The 16,637-nt window shown below is 48.0% G+C and overlaps 6 protein-coding genes across 6 annotated transcripts; 3 read left to right on the top strand and 3 right to left on the bottom strand.

The window, feature by feature from the left end:
- Positions 1 to 1,327: 1,327 nt before the first annotated feature.
- C8Q69DRAFT_486872 (mitochondrial carrier domain-containing protein) lies at positions 1,328 to 3,628 on the bottom strand (the record flags this gene model as incomplete). The annotated part of the gene is made up of 4 exons (XM_028631941.1): positions 1,328 to 1,887; positions 1,942 to 2,104; positions 2,163 to 3,356; positions 3,449 to 3,628. 4 exons carry the CDS (start codon positions 3,626 to 3,628, stop codon positions 1,328 to 1,330), a joined length of 2,097 nt encoding a protein of 698 aa, XP_028484630.1.
- A 2,515-nt stretch (positions 3,629 to 6,143) lies between these two features.
- On the bottom strand, positions 6,144 to 7,315 carry C8Q69DRAFT_507361 (PAP2 superfamily-domain-containing protein; the record flags this gene model as incomplete). Its single annotated transcript, XM_028632882.1, has 3 exons — positions 6,144 to 6,890; positions 6,952 to 7,208; positions 7,285 to 7,315. The coding sequence occupies 3 exons, from the start codon at positions 7,313 to 7,315 to the stop codon at positions 6,144 to 6,146; spliced, it is 1,035 nt and encodes a 344-aa protein (XP_028484631.1).
- A 1,637-nt stretch (positions 7,316 to 8,952) lies between these two features.
- C8Q69DRAFT_277488 (hypothetical protein) lies at positions 8,953 to 9,919 on the top strand. Its single transcript, XM_028626869.1, has 2 exons — positions 8,953 to 9,258; positions 9,306 to 9,919. The coding sequence occupies exons 1-2, from the start codon at positions 9,162 to 9,164 to the stop codon at positions 9,704 to 9,706; spliced, it is 498 nt and encodes a 165-aa protein (XP_028484632.1). The 5' UTR covers positions 8,953 to 9,161; the 3' UTR covers positions 9,707 to 9,919.
- Positions 9,920 to 11,032: 1,113 nt separating this feature from the next.
- Positions 11,033 to 12,284, top strand: C8Q69DRAFT_528128 (hypothetical protein). The gene has a single exon (XM_028633665.1). It carries the CDS (start codon positions 11,505 to 11,507, stop codon positions 11,898 to 11,900), a length of 396 nt encoding a protein of 131 aa, XP_028484633.1. The 5' UTR covers positions 11,033 to 11,504; the 3' UTR covers positions 11,901 to 12,284.
- A 309-nt stretch (positions 12,285 to 12,593) lies between these two features.
- Positions 12,594 to 14,560, top strand: C8Q69DRAFT_468490 (putative O-sialoglyco protein endopeptidase). Its single transcript, XM_028630691.1, has 2 exons — positions 12,594 to 12,839; positions 12,938 to 14,560. The coding sequence occupies exons 1-2, from the start codon at positions 12,727 to 12,729 to the stop codon at positions 14,211 to 14,213; spliced, it is 1,389 nt and encodes a 462-aa protein (XP_028484634.1). The 5' UTR covers positions 12,594 to 12,726; the 3' UTR covers positions 14,214 to 14,560.
- Positions 14,412 to 15,687, bottom strand: C8Q69DRAFT_277536 (hypothetical protein). The gene is made up of 3 exons (XM_028626870.1): positions 15,423 to 15,687; positions 14,860 to 15,376; positions 14,412 to 14,765 (listed from the first exon to the last, which is right to left on the bottom strand). Exons 1-3 carry the CDS (start codon positions 15,434 to 15,436, stop codon positions 14,610 to 14,612), a joined length of 687 nt encoding a protein of 228 aa, XP_028484635.1. The 5' UTR covers positions 15,437 to 15,687; the 3' UTR covers positions 14,412 to 14,609.
- Positions 15,688 to 16,637: the final 950 nt, after the last annotated feature.

The raw sequence follows: 16,637 nt of genomic DNA on the forward strand, positions 1-16,637 counted from the left end.
CCTATAGTCTATTCCTTTCCTTCATCACTCCCATCCAATAATAATAATACTACTAACTCTCAGAGACTAATCCCAGCCCCAAACGAAACTATTAGTTACATGTATCTAGATATCTATCTAAGAATCATCAATCAATCACAGTACAATAATTCCAGACCGCCATTTTAGACACTTTGACCAGACCCAGACCCAGACCAAGACCCATACTTAGTTCTATCTAGACTAGATACTGAGAGTAAGTAAGTTAGTCTAGAATCCAGATAGATAGTCTAGATACGAGATATCCGAGACAGTAACTTAGTACAGTACCTAGGTAACTAATAATAATAATATACTATCTATTCATCTATCTAGAATAAGTATTACAGTAATTACCAATGAATAAATGAATAAATGAATGAAATTGAAGTAGAAATCTTCCCTTAGTCCGGATTCCGGAGGAGCCCTGTTATCGATTTTGAGTATTTCGCTCCGAGTTTTTCGTTGGGGCGGGGAGGTTTGCATGAATATATAGAAGAATAATACATAGTAGTATGTTTCTATAATAATGATGATGATATATTATACGTACTTCTCTACAGAGCATTTTTACGTGATTGGGGAATTTGCTGGGTTGCTTTAATTCTAAACTTTGCAAGTGGTGTGGAGTATTGTGGTTAGTTATAGATCTTTTTCGGATCTTATATATACATATATATATAACTATATTTTTTCTACCGGACGTACATACATATACAGACAGTGTACTGCTCTAATCTAGCAAATTCTATTTGTAGAGTTGATCGTCTAGAATATATGAAATCGTCTAGACGGGAGATAAGGATACAGCCGAAGAAACCAGAGAGAAAACGTGATTGAGACGAAACCTGTTTCCGTTCATTGAATATTGGGCTTAAAAAAGAAACACAGACGAATGAGGCGCTGCACCATAACAGAGCGTAGTTACATGCATGACCGAACCGGATGGGGACTCGCTAGGAAAACATTGAAAGAAAGCAAAGAAGAATAACAACACAAATGCAACGCAACTGCATACTGCCACAAGGCGAGGGGCGCATGTACACCGGAGAAAAAAGAACAGAAACCCCTAGGAGTACACATGTAGTAATGACCATGCAACGATCCCTTCTCGACTACCCGTTGTATTGTCATCAACGGTGTCGTCTGCTGTTTGCTCATTTGGGAAACACCCAAATTTGGAGATCTAAGTCTAACGCTCTAGTCTGACCCGATTCCCAGAGAGAGAAAAAAAGAAAGAGATACAGAGGAAATCACCTTGCACGGAAAGCCTTAAATCGTCACTTTTTTTTTTAATCCCATGAATTGTTCATTGCTTCGGAGTCGAGAGGAACTTGGGCCACTTCTCGCCCTCTGGGACCTTCACGCGACCAAAGTTCTCATCGAGGTCGAGGATGAGCTTCAGAGCGTTGCGACATCTCAGGTACGGAAGAGGGGCCTTGGCAACCTGCAGGCCGACGCCGGGTTCGACACTACCGGTGGGCGTAATAGAGGTCATCGCAGCCTCAGATCCGGGCATAGGCAGCACATTCTGGAGGACTTCATACGCCGCAAGGGTGAAACCGAACTGAGGAGAGGAACGGAGAATACGAGCTGGTCCTCCCTTGAAGAAAGCCCGGAAGCCCTCCTCCTTCCAGACGGTCGTCGCGCAGTGACGCAGAGACGTGTATCCGGTCTCTCCCTTGCGGGCCTCGACTTGCAGACGAGTCTTGATAACATCGCACGGGGTTGTCAGGTAAGCTGCAGGCATACCCGCAATGGCACCGGCGGTCAGGAGCTGCACAACGCCAAGCTTCTTCGTCTGCGACTCTCCGAAAAAGTCGGACTTGAGGTGGGAATAGGTGGGGAAATAGATGGCGGAGAAAGGAACTAAACCGGGTCAGTTCCATACGCTTCTTTAGATGTATGAAAGATTAAACCCACCATCGCGAAGCAGACAAGCACTGGCACCCTTGTACAGACCTACCAAACCAAGGTTCTTCACGATCCACATCGCTGATCGACGAGGAGCACCTTCGACATTCTTGGCGATCTCGCCCTGCACTTGCAGACGGATCTTCACGATTTCCAGAGGGTTGGTGAAGATCTGGTGGATTAGATTAGATTCGTCTCGTCGACTCAAAGCGATCGTTAACTCGACTTACCACTTGACAAGCTCCGGCCGTACCACCCGCCAAAATCTCCCAGGGATACCAAATCTTTCCTGTTTGCTTGTCGGTGAAGTGGCCGCGGACCAGGTCGTTAACGGTCAATTTGATGGCCTTCTCGGGAGCGACACCGATCAGCTGGGGCAAGACACCCGAGTAGAGACCCAAGAAGCCCTCATTGCGGATGACTTTCCTCGCGCAGTCGATGGAATTGTTGTACAACCTCTCACCGACACGGGTGCTACGTTGGTTCTGCATTCTCGTTTTCACCAGGTCAATGGGGTAGACCATGAAAGCACCAAAGGCTCCAGCAATGCTACCGAGCGCAAAGTGGTGGACCGACTCCAGGACATTGTGGAGGACGGATTTCGTCTTTTCGACCGCTTTGCCAGCGGTCGAGGCGACAGCTCGTTCACCAAGGGCCAGCGGGGTGTGCCAGGACGCATCGATGACCTTGGCGAAATCCTTGAGAGAGAGTCTTCCCGTGGGTGCATCCAGACCAGCGAAATGGAACAGAATATCGGCCTCCATAGGTGTAAAGAAAGAAAAGCGGGTGATGCGGGCAGCCTCGTTCAGGAAATCAGCCCGCGTGATCTTGCCATCATCACTTTTGCGCGTCGCCTCGCGCAGAATGAGATCAATGAGATCCATCTCACGGATGACATTCTGGAACGCGCGCACGTTGGCGTAGGAGATCTTGCTGCCGGCAGAGATGTTGCAGAGCGTGGGGAGGTGCTCCAGCAAGTAGTCGGAGAGCTTGTGCCTGGCGGTGCTCAGGATGATGCGCTGGAAATCTTCCGGCTCAATGTAGCCATCACCGTCCTTGTCGAAGTAATGGAAGGCCTGGCGGATACGCTCGCCCTGCAGTCCACGCAGCATCTGTGCGAACTGGGGGTATGTCATGTCATGACGGGTCTTCTTCCTGCCGACATAGAGCGACGCCCATTCCGAGTTCCAGTCGAAGGGGACGCCATCCGATCCTTTGTTGAGATTGTACAGTTTCTGGAAGGTCTCGTACTTGACCGCACCGGTGCCTTCGACGTCGAACAGGCGGAAGGCAACCTCGTACTCCGCATCGGGCTTGCTGAGCAGGTTCTCGAAGGTGGCCCAGTCAGAGATGTTTATCCGGCCCGTCTGTCGTCGATCGGCGACGGCGAAGAGAATGCTGTACTGCTCGCGCTTGATTTTATGCTGCCGTGGACAGAAAACAATCGAGTCAGCTTTCAACAACCTATGACTCACCCCATTGCGCAACACCAAGGGCAACGACTGCAGCCACTTACATAGTCCTCTTCCTTGGGTGCAATGGCTTCCACAAACTCCTGCTCAGTCATGTACAGTTCACCGGTCTGTTCATCCTTGCGCGCATGCTTCAGGAAGTTGGCCTTGATCTGCTGGGTGAGCTGCGGCTCCTCCGCCGTCCCCAGGAGTGACGCCTTGACAGTCTCCGTCACGCTCGACATGGTAATTCCAAATTACAACAACTGCAATCAATCACAGTGATGGATTGTTGTCCTGCCACACACAAAGCCCCGTCCTATTCCCAGAGTGTCCGTATGGACAACTTGACTTGTGACTGAGGGTCAGAGCAAGCTAACACAAAGGGACCAGAACAACGGATAGCGTGCAATGGCCGGACAGATAACAGCAAAGGCAATAATACACAACGGGAGACACAGGAACGCAGGATGACAGCTCCAGGCCAGACAGAGACGATGATAGAACTGAATCAAGCTGTCCCAAACAGAACCAGAGTGTGATAGCCGTCTCGCAGTTTTTTTTTTGGCGCCAGGACCTGCGGGAATCGGCGAAGCTTAACGCCTTTCGCAGCGCAGGCCACGCGAGTCCCAGCAAGCAAAAAAAACACTCAGCGACGGCCTTCACCGCCCCGGCCAGGGGCGTGGGGTCGGGCCAAGCTCCGGTATCCCCGATGGTTGTTTAGTTATTAGTATTATTATTAGTAGTTAGATACTTAGTTAACTAGTTAGTAGTTAGTAGTTAGTTACAGTATTTGATACTACTACTATCTTGCTCGTTATGCCTACTTGAGTAGCATCTCACGGATACCAAGTAACTAACACTCATACTGGACGCTTGTCCCTCCTGAGTTCCTGAGTCCTACTGGATTTGCATCTACCCGTTGTTCTCCAGAAGGGTAACCAGAGTTGAGTCATTGTCACTTTTCCTAGTTAATCGCCCCGTGAGGACCCATCCTACGAAAAACTCCCGCCAAGGTCATCTAGGGCCCCGAATCTCGGAGCACGCGCAAGATCCCTTCGAGTCGGGAAAACAAGCGCTCCAGGCAGGCTCTAATCGGGTGTCCTGATCCCGAACAGGATCTAAGAGTGACCGTGGGAAACAGCAGTACTCGTCGTCTCTCGGCCGGTAAGAAAGACATAAGATCCGTCAGAGCTGACAGTATAGGGAAATAATAATATAGTAAAGATTAATAGCTGAATTCACTGACATCAACGCAACATGCCTGCACCTCACAATCGAATCTCGTAACCTAATGTTATTATTATTATTATTATTGTTCCAGCGCCGGAATCCTTTTTTTTTTTCGACGGGTTTCCAGCCGCCATCTTCTCCAAATTTTACAGTTCTGACCGAACATGCCAGTGATTTACCCGAGAGGTAAACGGGATGCGGAGCACATGCGGGTCCGACCTTGGAGTAACTTAAGAAACACAGAGACCGAGCCGTTCTCCAACATCTGATTCGAGTCGGTCGAGAACTGTCAGCATCACTACTTGCGATCCCCCGCCCTGAAGATCGCCATAATTCGCGTCCAATCGACCTCGGAATCCTCGCCAAGGAGGCTGCAATGATCTTCTCCTCCCCGGGATCACGCATTCTCACCTGGCTCGCAGCTGAGAGATCTGGTTGAACGCGGGGGTCCAGCCGACTCAGCCTATCTAGACTAGACTAGTCTAATAATAATGATTAACCCCGACATGCTCATGCTCATGTTCACAGCTGAATCCTGATGCCCACACCGCTTCCCCCTTCCAGGAAGGCGCTCTGCGGCAACTGCGCTGCTTGGGGGAATCCGGAGTCCCCGGGGTAACACGCCCAGCCAGGGTTTCATCCCTTTCTTTTGCCAACCCCTTGGGGTAAAAATGATATTAATTAATTCCAGCATACCTGGGGAACGAACGGCGTGGCTGGCATCCTCTTGGCAGCTGTATGGAATCACCCATATCTACAACTCCAATTACTTATGGTACGGTCCCGAGATTTCCCTAGAGGCTTCCATCATAGAAGACGCAGATCTGACAGATGAACTCACCGAAAACACCCTATTAATAATCGGCATAGGAAGCATCAGCAATGGAGGTCACTACATGTATTATTATTATTATATTGGCCCCCAAGTTCATGTGCAGCATTGGCTATGTGGCTTCGAGAGCACTATGCCTTAGTAGTATAGATGATAATTATCACTTGCCTAGTTGGGAAGATCAGTAAATTGTGCAGCGTAAAATTTGCATTAAATGAAGCATTTTGGAATCATATTCCTTTTTTTTTTCCCCCTAGATATCGTTTTTGATTAGTCGATAATGGCAGACTCGTAATGTAAAAACAATTGGTGGTCATATTACGATCCAGCCGCAATAAGTATGGAATCTTCTATATCCCCGATCGATTCTTTCGGAGTAGATCCATGAGCTGTTGTATTCGTGCATAGAGGGTACTACCTCATCGAATATATATTGAAGCACCCCATTCTGGTATGTAAATATTTACTAGTCAAAGCATCTGCATAATATGATAACGCGAGAGAATCAGCGTAAGCACAGACTGGCGTTCTGAAGCTGACACCGCGCATGTACCGAATATTCCGTCTTCTAATTTCTTACAAGGCGGGGAACTGCGTACATGCATCAGTAATATAAAAATCAGAATCCGGCTTTTCCAACTATAGTTAGAGCTGATAGATATGTCATGGTCATCCCACCTCAGTGGAACTTATTCTCATTCTTCTAATAGAGGCTGCAAATTCTCTGCGTTTCCATCCTCAGGCTTCTCCAGTCGAAGGAGCCTAAAAAGGAAATCTTCTATAGGAAGAAGAACCAAGATGGCCCTATTCCATCTCCGAGCTGCTGCAAGAACGCATGCACCGACGAAAGCGTCCAGGAGAAAATGATTGGCGGTTGCAACGATGGTAAGAAGCATCGAAATCGGCCATAGCGGAGCAATGAGGCGCAGGATCAAATGCGGACTAAACTTGCACAAGCAGAATGCGATGAAAAGAGAGTTCCCAAAATGTAAAGATGGCATCGCAGCGATTGTTAGCTGGAACTTGTTCTGTGTCCAGGCTGAACCGCCATTATTGCCACTGTGCAGGACATCGATGAAGCCGTATTCTTCCGGAAGAAGGCGTGGTGGCATGCACCTCCAGGCTGTGATGATCACAAATGCGATCACGTTTTCCATCGCAATTGTTCGTCTGATGTTGTGGTATCTCCAGCGCGGCAGAAATGTGTAGCAGTATACAAGGAAGACTACCCCCAGGACTATGTGCGAGTAGTAGATTTTAGCCAGGACCTGCATCAGCCATGGTGCCTTCTCGAGGATGAAACGCTGTACAGATAGTTCGACATCAATGTGGAGGAGATGTTCGAGCCAGAGGATCTGAGTGGCATGAATATACGCTTGACGGAAGACAGCCTTGTTTCCAGCAATGGCTCTGGCAGATATTGCTCGTAAGCCCTGGTAGATCTACAGGTACTCAACTGCATTAGTACGGTGAGAAGATATGACGAGGGGGAAATATCCATACCCAGTATGTCAGGAGCCAGTACCAAATCTCCATCAAGAACGGGAAGTAATTTAGTAGACGAGAATGAATCGCTTTCCGGCGCCTTGGCACACTGCTCTCTGTAACAGTGCCATACTTGTAGACCGCATCCTCATTATCTCTGACTCCCTCTGGACCGACTGTAACTACAGGCTTATTGAGGTCATCGTTGGTTTGCAGAGGCGTGGACGATTTGCGTCGATTGATGATCGTTCCCAGCGCGAAGGTGGCGACAACCGCTGTATAACACCGGCTAGCGTTAGCAGTTGTTAATTCCTAATTGAGGTCTGACCAGATATTTAAGATTCAGCATACCCGCTGGTTCAATGATATTCTTCAACGACATATTTCGTTTCGACGTCCGCCTGTTGCTGCCTGGATCAAGAACGCTGAGCTAATAGGTGTATAGTTGACAAGACCACCGACCCGGCAAAGAGAGAGCACAAAAGTCGGGGTCCCAGGGACGATTAAGAAGAAAAAGAAATGAATGAGGTAACTCTGGGCTCAGATGTCCATCTCACCGAGCCATTCTGGAGGAGGCTGAACCCTACGTCAGCTCGTCAAGGTGCGATAACTGGAACAACGCGGTACTTACCGGCAAGGCACAACTTCCCGCGTAACCCATTCTCGAACCGGGGAACAATTCAGCGACTGTAAGTGGTCTTATGGCCTTGAAAGTACGGGAGGATGACTTCACAAACGAGTCTAGCTTGCTCCTTAGGTACATGAAAGCGGAACATTGTTAAGCACACGACGCCTTGGACGGAGGTCGACGGAATGGCCGGCCTGTCGTCATCCAGTGAATAATGTCCCAGTGTTCATTTCAGCCTTGTCAACGGTCGCTGACGGCGATCATTCCGCTTCAGAAAACTTAGCACGCGACCAGCTTATACTCCGTACATTATCTATCTAATGTTATTTCGATCTAGACCATGGCGTGCCAAGTTCAATCAAGGACTCCTCCCTGGAGATGAGGAGCATATTAGTTCATGTGACAGGTCCAGAATCCCCTAAAATCGTCTTAGCAGATAGTAAGAGAAATTGCCGTATACCTAGGTACTTCAAGAGGCGATATATGGTTACACGCTCCCGTCTACTCTATTTCTACTCAGGGAAGGGTATACCTATCTGGCCTTAATGTTTGCTTCGCCCAAGGGAAACTTTGACCCGCCTCAGAACCGAATTCTGAGACGGACTGAGCTCAGGATGTCCTCGAAGCATAACAACGTTGTTGTACGGAGTACATACATAAAACCCCCAAGTTCTCTAGCGATCGTCGCTCCGCATTCCTCTTCTCGACCAGGCAGATCATATTAGGCTGACACCACCCTCGACCCACGGCGATCCTGTTAGTATCAGATGAAGAGCGGCTTCACTGGCATTATTGAATTTTGACAATGTCGAGTCGTGCGTCGAAGTGATGTCGAACATTGAGAGATAGATAAACGGATTCCATCTCCTAGTACGTCGTGAATCCTGTACACCCGTGATTTGGTCAGATTCTGGATGAAGTATTTCACATGGCGTTTCCGGAGGACGAGAAGCGGAACCGACTACATATCTCTGGGAATTCTCCGAGCCTGTTCCGTCGTCCACCAACGTACGGTTATAGATGATACATGATACTGTAGAATCATTATCTTCTTATCATAGGGTACCCTTCAAGGGAGGTTTTCATATTCTCAAAAGGGTCAATGCACGGACATCGAGATTCGAACTGAGCATCAAACGGCCTGAGTCTCTACCCACTTCATTCATTTTGCTATTAACGTGAGTCCCGTAGATAGATTTTGTTGTCTTATCTTTGGACATCAGCCCATTTGCACACCTTGGAAGATTCAGTGGAGATGCCTAAATCACGCCCGCTGCTACTGGAGAGATCACCTAGTCAGCTGCGAAAAAGCAAGGGACAAATGTCCTACATAAGCTCGGATATTGGGAACAGAGGTCGAAGTTTTTCAATCATTTCTACAAGTGTCGCGACTCAATTGAAGCCGTGGCTCTTCATCATCTTGGCTTTAGCTCGTCTGGGGCTTGCCACATAGCTGACCCGGATGAGTGGTAATACGGAAGTTTCGATGTCTGCATCCCAGTTACAGTTAGCGACCCCAAGAAAAACTACAATAAGTGCGTGATAATTCGATTTCCTCTGCCGTATCGGGTGGGCGACGCGCACTATCCTGGAAACTCCGATGAGAAATTGCGTTGCGAAGTTGGGACATATGCGTGGCTTCAGGGTAATTGCCCATCCATCCCAATTGGCTTTATTTTCAACCGGTGAAACGGTACGTAGGTCTCCAGCGTCATCCTTGAGACGATATATTGATTGAAATTAGTTTACTGTTCTCGGGAACCTGCCTTTCCCTATGCGCCTTTTTCAATCATTCCGTCGTCATATATCAGCGTGGCTTCGATTACAGACGCCATCTCGATACATCCGCCATCAGTGCAGAGATCAATGTTCGAGAAACAAGGCATTGGTTACATGCTGATTGAGTACATTGATAGACCGCAGGGTCGGATGCTTTCAGAAACGTGGGATGAAAAGAGGGATGCAAACCTGGAGACGAATCTCTTTCGAGGCCTCTCACGTGTGATTCTAGGGATCGCCAGTATACCACTCCCTCGGATTGTATCTTTTACTATTGACCCAAGGGGCTTTCTCTCCCTGTCTAACAGGCCACTCAGACTTGACGTTCAGCAACTTGAAAACGAGCACATTCCCGTTGATTCTTGACCCTGAATGGGCATGTTCTCGTCTACTGGAAATGATACGCCCTCCCTATTGACTGACAAGCAAAGCTGTCGATGGGATTGATTCTGATGAATTTGAGAAGATGCATACGGAATTCGTGAAATACTTCAAGGAGGAAGAACAGAAAGTGCTCGTCAAGACGAAATGCCGACATTACTCACTGAACTCCTAGAACGCGGATAGAAGACGGGAACATTCTGGTATTGCGTTGCTCTTGATAGCCCTAGGGGCCTCTTTAGCGTTTTCTCCGACCATATTCAACACAGGTATTCAGATCAACATATCGAGGACCCGCCATTTTTCCAAAACCATGGGTCATTACTGGAGTGTTGATCCAGGGAAACTCATGTGCACAAGGGTCAAAGATAAAGAGGATTACGACAAAAGACTTCGTGCTGCATTTGAGGATTAGAGGTTCATCCCATAAAGGTTATCAAGCAGAAGCTGAATTTCAATCTCTGGGAAGCTGTAAATGAGAGGCCGGGGTGCCTTTGCCATACGTGCTATATTGTTTTGAGTTTCCTCAAGGTTTGGAGATGTGATTAGGATGCAGGCCAACCTCCAGATTTGGCTAATACTGAAGAAATCCCTGGCCGCGGACATTATTGAAGCTCAGAAGCAAACAGTTGGGCCTCTTCTCTCTCTCCCTCTTTGTTTCCTACTGAGGGTCTCTGGAGATTCTACTTCCATCATTTGTTCGACTGGTCTCCCGCGGTCTTTGTGTGTAAGGACTGGTTAGACTGTTGGGACAAAGGTCGCCCAGGTGATTTCTCTGCGCCGAAATATCAAAGAAAGGCTAGATGCATAACAGCTAGATTCAGACGTATCCAAACAAAGATTATGCATGCCTCATTATTCTGGTTGGCATCGTGACTCAGAGGGGTAAACTTGTCGAAGGGATGCTAACAACCTTACTTCATACCCCTCCGAAGTATTATTCTATGGCTCTATATCACACAATAGTCTGCTTTTCTTGATTGTCTAGAACCAGCCAAGGCTTTATTGTTCTCTTCTCCAAGTTTGGTAGCGTGTGCACCTGATGTGTCTAAGGCATCAAGTTATCGATCTCATCACAATCACCAACCTTCTGCAGATATGACCCCAACCACACAAACCGGATCTTTTACGCATTATTGGACAATGAAGAGGGGAGAAGATACTAGTAGGATGTGACTCAAGCTGTAACGTGCATCGTCTTGCGTTCGTCCGGCGCCTAGTAGTTGTTGTGAGACGTCCTTATTGGCAAACAAAAACGAGCCCGTTCCCAAGCCACCCGGTTCTCTCCACCATACGTACAAGCCAACCGCCATACAAACCAGCGCAATCCAACAAGCAACACAAGCTTTCCTGGCCTCTCCTTCGCTACCCCTCTTCCACTTATATAACCGGGCGCCTATCCTGCGCTCCTCCTATCCTCTCCTTTCTCTTTACTAGGCATTTTCTGTGTTGGAAACAGTTCTAATTCATTTCGCCGTCGTGTTTTTTCTCGTTTTTTCTATTTTCATCTGCTTCGTTTGGCTGGTCCAATCGAACAGTCTCATTTGCACTTGGACATAATCACCCAAGCTCCATAGTCGTACTTGCGTCAATAATATCCATACCCCATCCCCCCAAAACCAGAGCAACTTTGTTGATCAAAGTCCCCCTCTGTTGATATCGAAGGAACAAGAAAAAGAAACAGCGTTTCTAGTTATCAATATCGTCATCTTCTTATTCTACATTAATACATACTCCCCCCGGCTCCCTAATCGAACCAAACTGCAATCGTCCAGATCCCATCATGTACGCCGCTCGTGCTTCCAAGCCAAAGCTCTCTCTGAGCATCTCTGCCGTGACTCAAAACTCCGGCCGTCCGTCGTTGTCGCTCAAGTCTCCTGGCGCAATGCCTCGCACGCCGACCTCGCCTTCTCCTCTTAGCCCGACGGCGAGAAATACAGTGGCAAACCAGCGAGGTTACCAGACGTTGCAGGTGCCGACATATTCCTATGCGAATTCGAGCTCATCGAAAAGTATCCTGAAGAAAAGTGCGGAGTCCAACGCGAGCAGAGACAAGCGCATCCAGTTCCAGAACAGTCCAACTGTTTACTGCGTAACCCCCATCGAGAACAAGGATGATGTCTATGGAGGCTATGTCAAGATGTCCCGCGATGAGCGACGATGGGGCAGGCGCTCTTGAATTACATAGGCCAAGTTTTCCGAATGAACGAACCAAAAATCCACACAATCAATCGCAACCCAGTTGAGCCACGAAGGGCTTGAAGCGCAGCGACGATTGTGGACCTATCCTGGGCGGAGTCAATACTATCAATTGATGAACAGCCGCGCCCGGCTCCGACATACACACCGTGAGGCCCGCCAATCTTCGAGTCAAACTCGTCCTTTCATACGCGTGGTCGAGGTCGGATTAGCCAGACGAAACCAAAGTTCGGGTAAAAAAAGAAGTCAACAACAGAAACGCAGTTATGGATATTATATGATGTTATGCCTCCTAATGCCCGACTTATCGCTTGCATGTGCAGATGTAAATAGCAAATAAACATGACAGTCGTTACCGTTCTTTACCTAGTTACAGCTCTTCCCGGGTGTTGATGTAGCTTGTAAGGGTTCGTATTCGTAGATCGTATCACATCTCTGAATTAATGCAGGTTGATCCGGCTAACTGCGTGGTGGTACCTAAGCTAGGAACACTCCAGCGACTTTCTCACTGTTCACCCTATAATATCTAGAACAGTAAATGCCGTCTAAATTTCAGAGATGTTCTTCATATCTACAAAATACTAAAGCCTAGGTTTAACCAGAATTAGGGCACCGATTCAGGGCTCAAGTGGCCCGTGCGAGATCGGATTTTGCTGCGAACCTCCGGGGAAAGATGTTCGCGCCGGCGAACCATTTTGACCAAGCAATACGAGTGTCTTATCTTACCGGCGCTGGAACTTTCTTCACCAAATACCTTTATCTTTTATGTATTTTGTCTTCTTCATGGGCCAGTATTAAACATACAAATGTTGAATTGCAGAGCAGTTGCTCCCGCACTGCGCAGGTTTCGCGGTGCTGCTGTTTCGATACCTGCGGGTTCTCATCGGAGCTTGCTCACTCTTGCTATTGAAACTTCTTGGTACATAGTCCTTGTCCCCTGGCTTCTTTTGTTCTATCTGCCATTTTGTGCTCTTTTCGGGAAAGCGAAATGCTGACTGCGATTGTTGTACCTTTTAGTGACGACACTTCCGTTGCAATTGTCGAAAAACATACTCGGGCATCCGACAGCCCGGCGACGATACACTTTCTCGAAAATGTCACCGCTGACACGAGGCAGTACCGAGGCATCCACCCCATAGAAGCGTTACAATCGCATCAAGAGAGTCTTGCAAAGCTTGTCGACAAGGCAATAAAGTCACTACCGCCTGTTCCGGAGAGTCAGGCGAGTACCAATGGCAAAGTGATAAAGGATGCAGACGGAGGCAGGTTGCGAAGGATACCGGATTTTATATCTGCGACTAGAGGACCTGGCATGAGATCCAACCTCTCCGTTGGGTTGGATACCGGGAAGGGACTCGCTGTAGCATGGCAGATACCTTTTGTTGGCGTTCATCATATGCAGGCGCATCTGTTGACTCCGAGGTTGGTGTCCGCTCTGACTGCAGGAAAAGAGCACAGAAATCAAACAGGAAAGGCACATCCGGAATTCCCATTCCTGTCTATCTTAGTCTCCGGCGGACATTCCCTGCTAGTGAGGTCTAGCTCCGTCACTGATCATGCCCTCATGGCGTCAAGTGCCGACATAGCAATCGGAGAAGCTCTCGACAAGTCGGCTCGGCTGATACTTCCGGAGTCGCTGCTCCAAACGGCAAAGAACACAATGTACGGCAAGATGTTGGAGCAGTTCGCATTCCCTAATGGCTCTGCCGACTACAGCGACTATCGCCCTGCAATGACTCGTGGGGAAGAGCAAGTCAAGCGGGAGAGCCCTTGGGGCTGGTCCATCACGACTCCACTAGCAAACACACGCCAACTGCAGTTCAGTTTTTCGTCTGTACCTAGCACGGTGACGAGGCTCTTTACAAATAGAGAGAAAGAAAACCAGCTCACGTCTGACGATGAGCGTGTTGCTCTTGCGCGGGAGTCAATGCGCGTATGCTTTGAGCATCTCGCCTCACGAACTGTTATTGCTCTGGAAGCTTTGCGGGATCAAGCAGGCCAGAGTGAGCAGGTCAAAACTCTTGTAGTCAGCGGTGGAGTCGCAGCAAATCGGTACCTCATGACAATCCTTCGCTCATTCCTCGACGTCCGCGGGTTCGGGCATGTCGAGCTCGTCGCGCCTCCGCCGTACCTCTGCACCGATAATGCTGCTATGATCGGTTGGGCTGGAATTGAGATGTTTGAGGCTGGATGGCGCACTGAACTTAGCTGTCGAGCTTTGCGAAAGTGGTCCCTGGATCCGACGTCTGAAGACGGCGGCGTTCTGGGACCTCCTGGTTGGACAGCGGTCTGATATATCTGCCAGGACTGCTCTACTGGCGTCTGGACATTTTGTCTTCTGCATCTTGGATGTACGCTATGTGATCACCGCTTGTATCATATTTACCGATACCCTCGAGTTTGTGCGGTTATCCTTTCTTGGAAACTTTCATGGGTCATTTAAAAGCATCAAAACTGTAAAATAGAATATACATAGAACAAGGAGATGAGAGGGAAAAAACTGCCAAGGTGGCAGATATTCACAGAACATGGTTCAAGGAAACCGTTCAAATAAAAGAAACCAAAAAAAAGAAAGAAAAGAAAAAAAAGAAAAAAAAAAATCCAATCTCCGCAAAAAGAAAGCAAGAGTAAATGATAGAATAGTCCCCTCGCAGGAGCAAAAATACATAGTATAAGTGAGATTCTCCAGTCAGGAGAGGAGCTGTTCCAGCCTTGGCATAGCATTTTTCTTACTCGTTTGCGGCATCTCATGTTCGCCGTGCATGTTTGCCTTGCGGTTTTCAATACTATTATCTGATCTGATCTTTCGCGCATTTTTCAAAGACCTGAGACCACGCCCGAAACACTAGGTTAACATTAGCCATGTATGTACAGACGAAAATGTCTGGTATCAGAGGAAAATGCAGGAAGAATTTGAAGCAAATTCTGAATGGACTTACAGCTTTCTCAACATCCTCCCATGATTCGTCCATAGCATCAGCTAGTGGCATCCATATCTGTTCGCGTAGCTGCTTATACAGAATGCCAAGTTTCTCAAACTTGGCCTCGTCCCAACTACTCCCACGTTTCTTTGCTATAAGCCGCTCGTATCTTTTACGGCACGCATTTGACGATTTGGAAGGGAAATACTCCTTCTGGATTTGTTTCCATCCGTGGCCCCGGGAGCGGGCATTGAGAAGGATATTGTCTTCTTCGTCCTGCCATGGCCCTGATGAATAAGATACTTTCCCAGACAATCGTTCTGGCCCAGATATTTGGAATTGAGCTTCCTCTCGATCCGGAGAAAGAGAGCCTCGTATGATAGAATTCTTGTTCGGTGCTCGATATTCCGGTCTTCCCCATGGAGTTGGTAGTGTGTTAGATCGTAATAGTCTTCCGTCCCCGTAGCCTTGGGAGACACCCTGCATCGTATATTTGGTTACCATTCCCCGAAAGGAACTGATTTCGTATCTCGGACTTATCCGTTAGTTTAGTGCAAAGATTTTTGGAGAAGATATCATACGTAATAGTGCTCATAGGAGCAGGAAGTCAAGATTAGAATTAGCAGAGCTATAAGCCCTATAGCCGACTGAGTACTCGACTATGGTCGTTCAGACATGAGGATATGATACTCTGACAAAGCCGGACGAAACTTTTTACAGTGATATTGCTTTCTGCTGTGTCACAAGGAGAAGGAATGAAAGACAAAGCACACTGAACAGACAAGTCAATATGGAATAACTAGCAGAAAAGAAGTTCTTGTTTGAAAGGCAGATAGGTTGGCTGTAAAGACAAATTCACCCGATGAGCGAGATGGCAGTTTTCTTATTGAGTTGGTTTCCTTGTCTGCTTGGTCTGTTAGATGTGGTGGAGCCTTTCTCGACTATATGGAATACCACTCTGTCCTTGGGGTCGAATTGGTGAACAAACCATCGAAGGAAATTCAAGCAATGAATTCTTGGAGCAGCAAATCGGAGGGTGGAGCCAGTATACTATGAATAAGTCATGATCTCCGGCATGGAGGCCTTCGACCACTCAGCCTATCCCCCTACGGCCAATCTGCAAGCCATCCCTGGATGGTGGGAGTGCAGCCCTTCAGGTGATAGCCTTTGTCTGTAAAGTAGCCGCATCTCCACGTACGCAGATATAGACCTTCTCTGCACGAGCAAGGAACACCCATATGCATACCTAGACATGGTCATACAGGCGCAGCAGGGTTCAGTATGACAACTGACGAAAGCAGAGAAGATTGATGGTAGCCGTTATGCTATGTAGAGTCTAACTCAGGAACGTGGTGGGGGCCAGATGGTGGCGGCGGTTGTGTTGAATGCTTCGCCCTCCAGGACGGCTGGAAGGCCTCGAGCATCAAGATAAGAAGCTGCGCGAGATTACGGCGGATCTGTCGGTTTTTGGAAAGAGAGCGTACCATTCATAGGGCTGGATATTTTTTTTTTAGCCTCGAACTTCAGGCTTCATGTTTCATCCAAGCCTTTCCCTCATTGTTGCTACTGGTTATTATTCTCGAAGCTGCAGGTTACGCGCCAGACGATCTCAGCTTGCCGCAAGCCCAACATAAGCCACCACACCCTCCACTATGGTCTGCATCCCAGGAAGGCCAGGCCAAACCCGGTGGATGCACGCTGAACTATTTTGAGATACGGTCCCGCTCTCATATCCCATGTCCACTGTTCAATAAAGCAGTATGCGCCAAACCAACAAAAATCAGCGTCGCAGAGAA

Source organism: Paecilomyces variotii, assembly GCF_004022145.1.
Source record: "Paecilomyces variotii strain CBS 101075 chromosome Unknown C8Q69scaffold_6, whole genome shotgun sequence".
NCBI classification, from domain to species: Eukaryota; Fungi; Ascomycota; class Eurotiomycetes; order Eurotiales; family Thermoascaceae; genus Paecilomyces; species Paecilomyces variotii.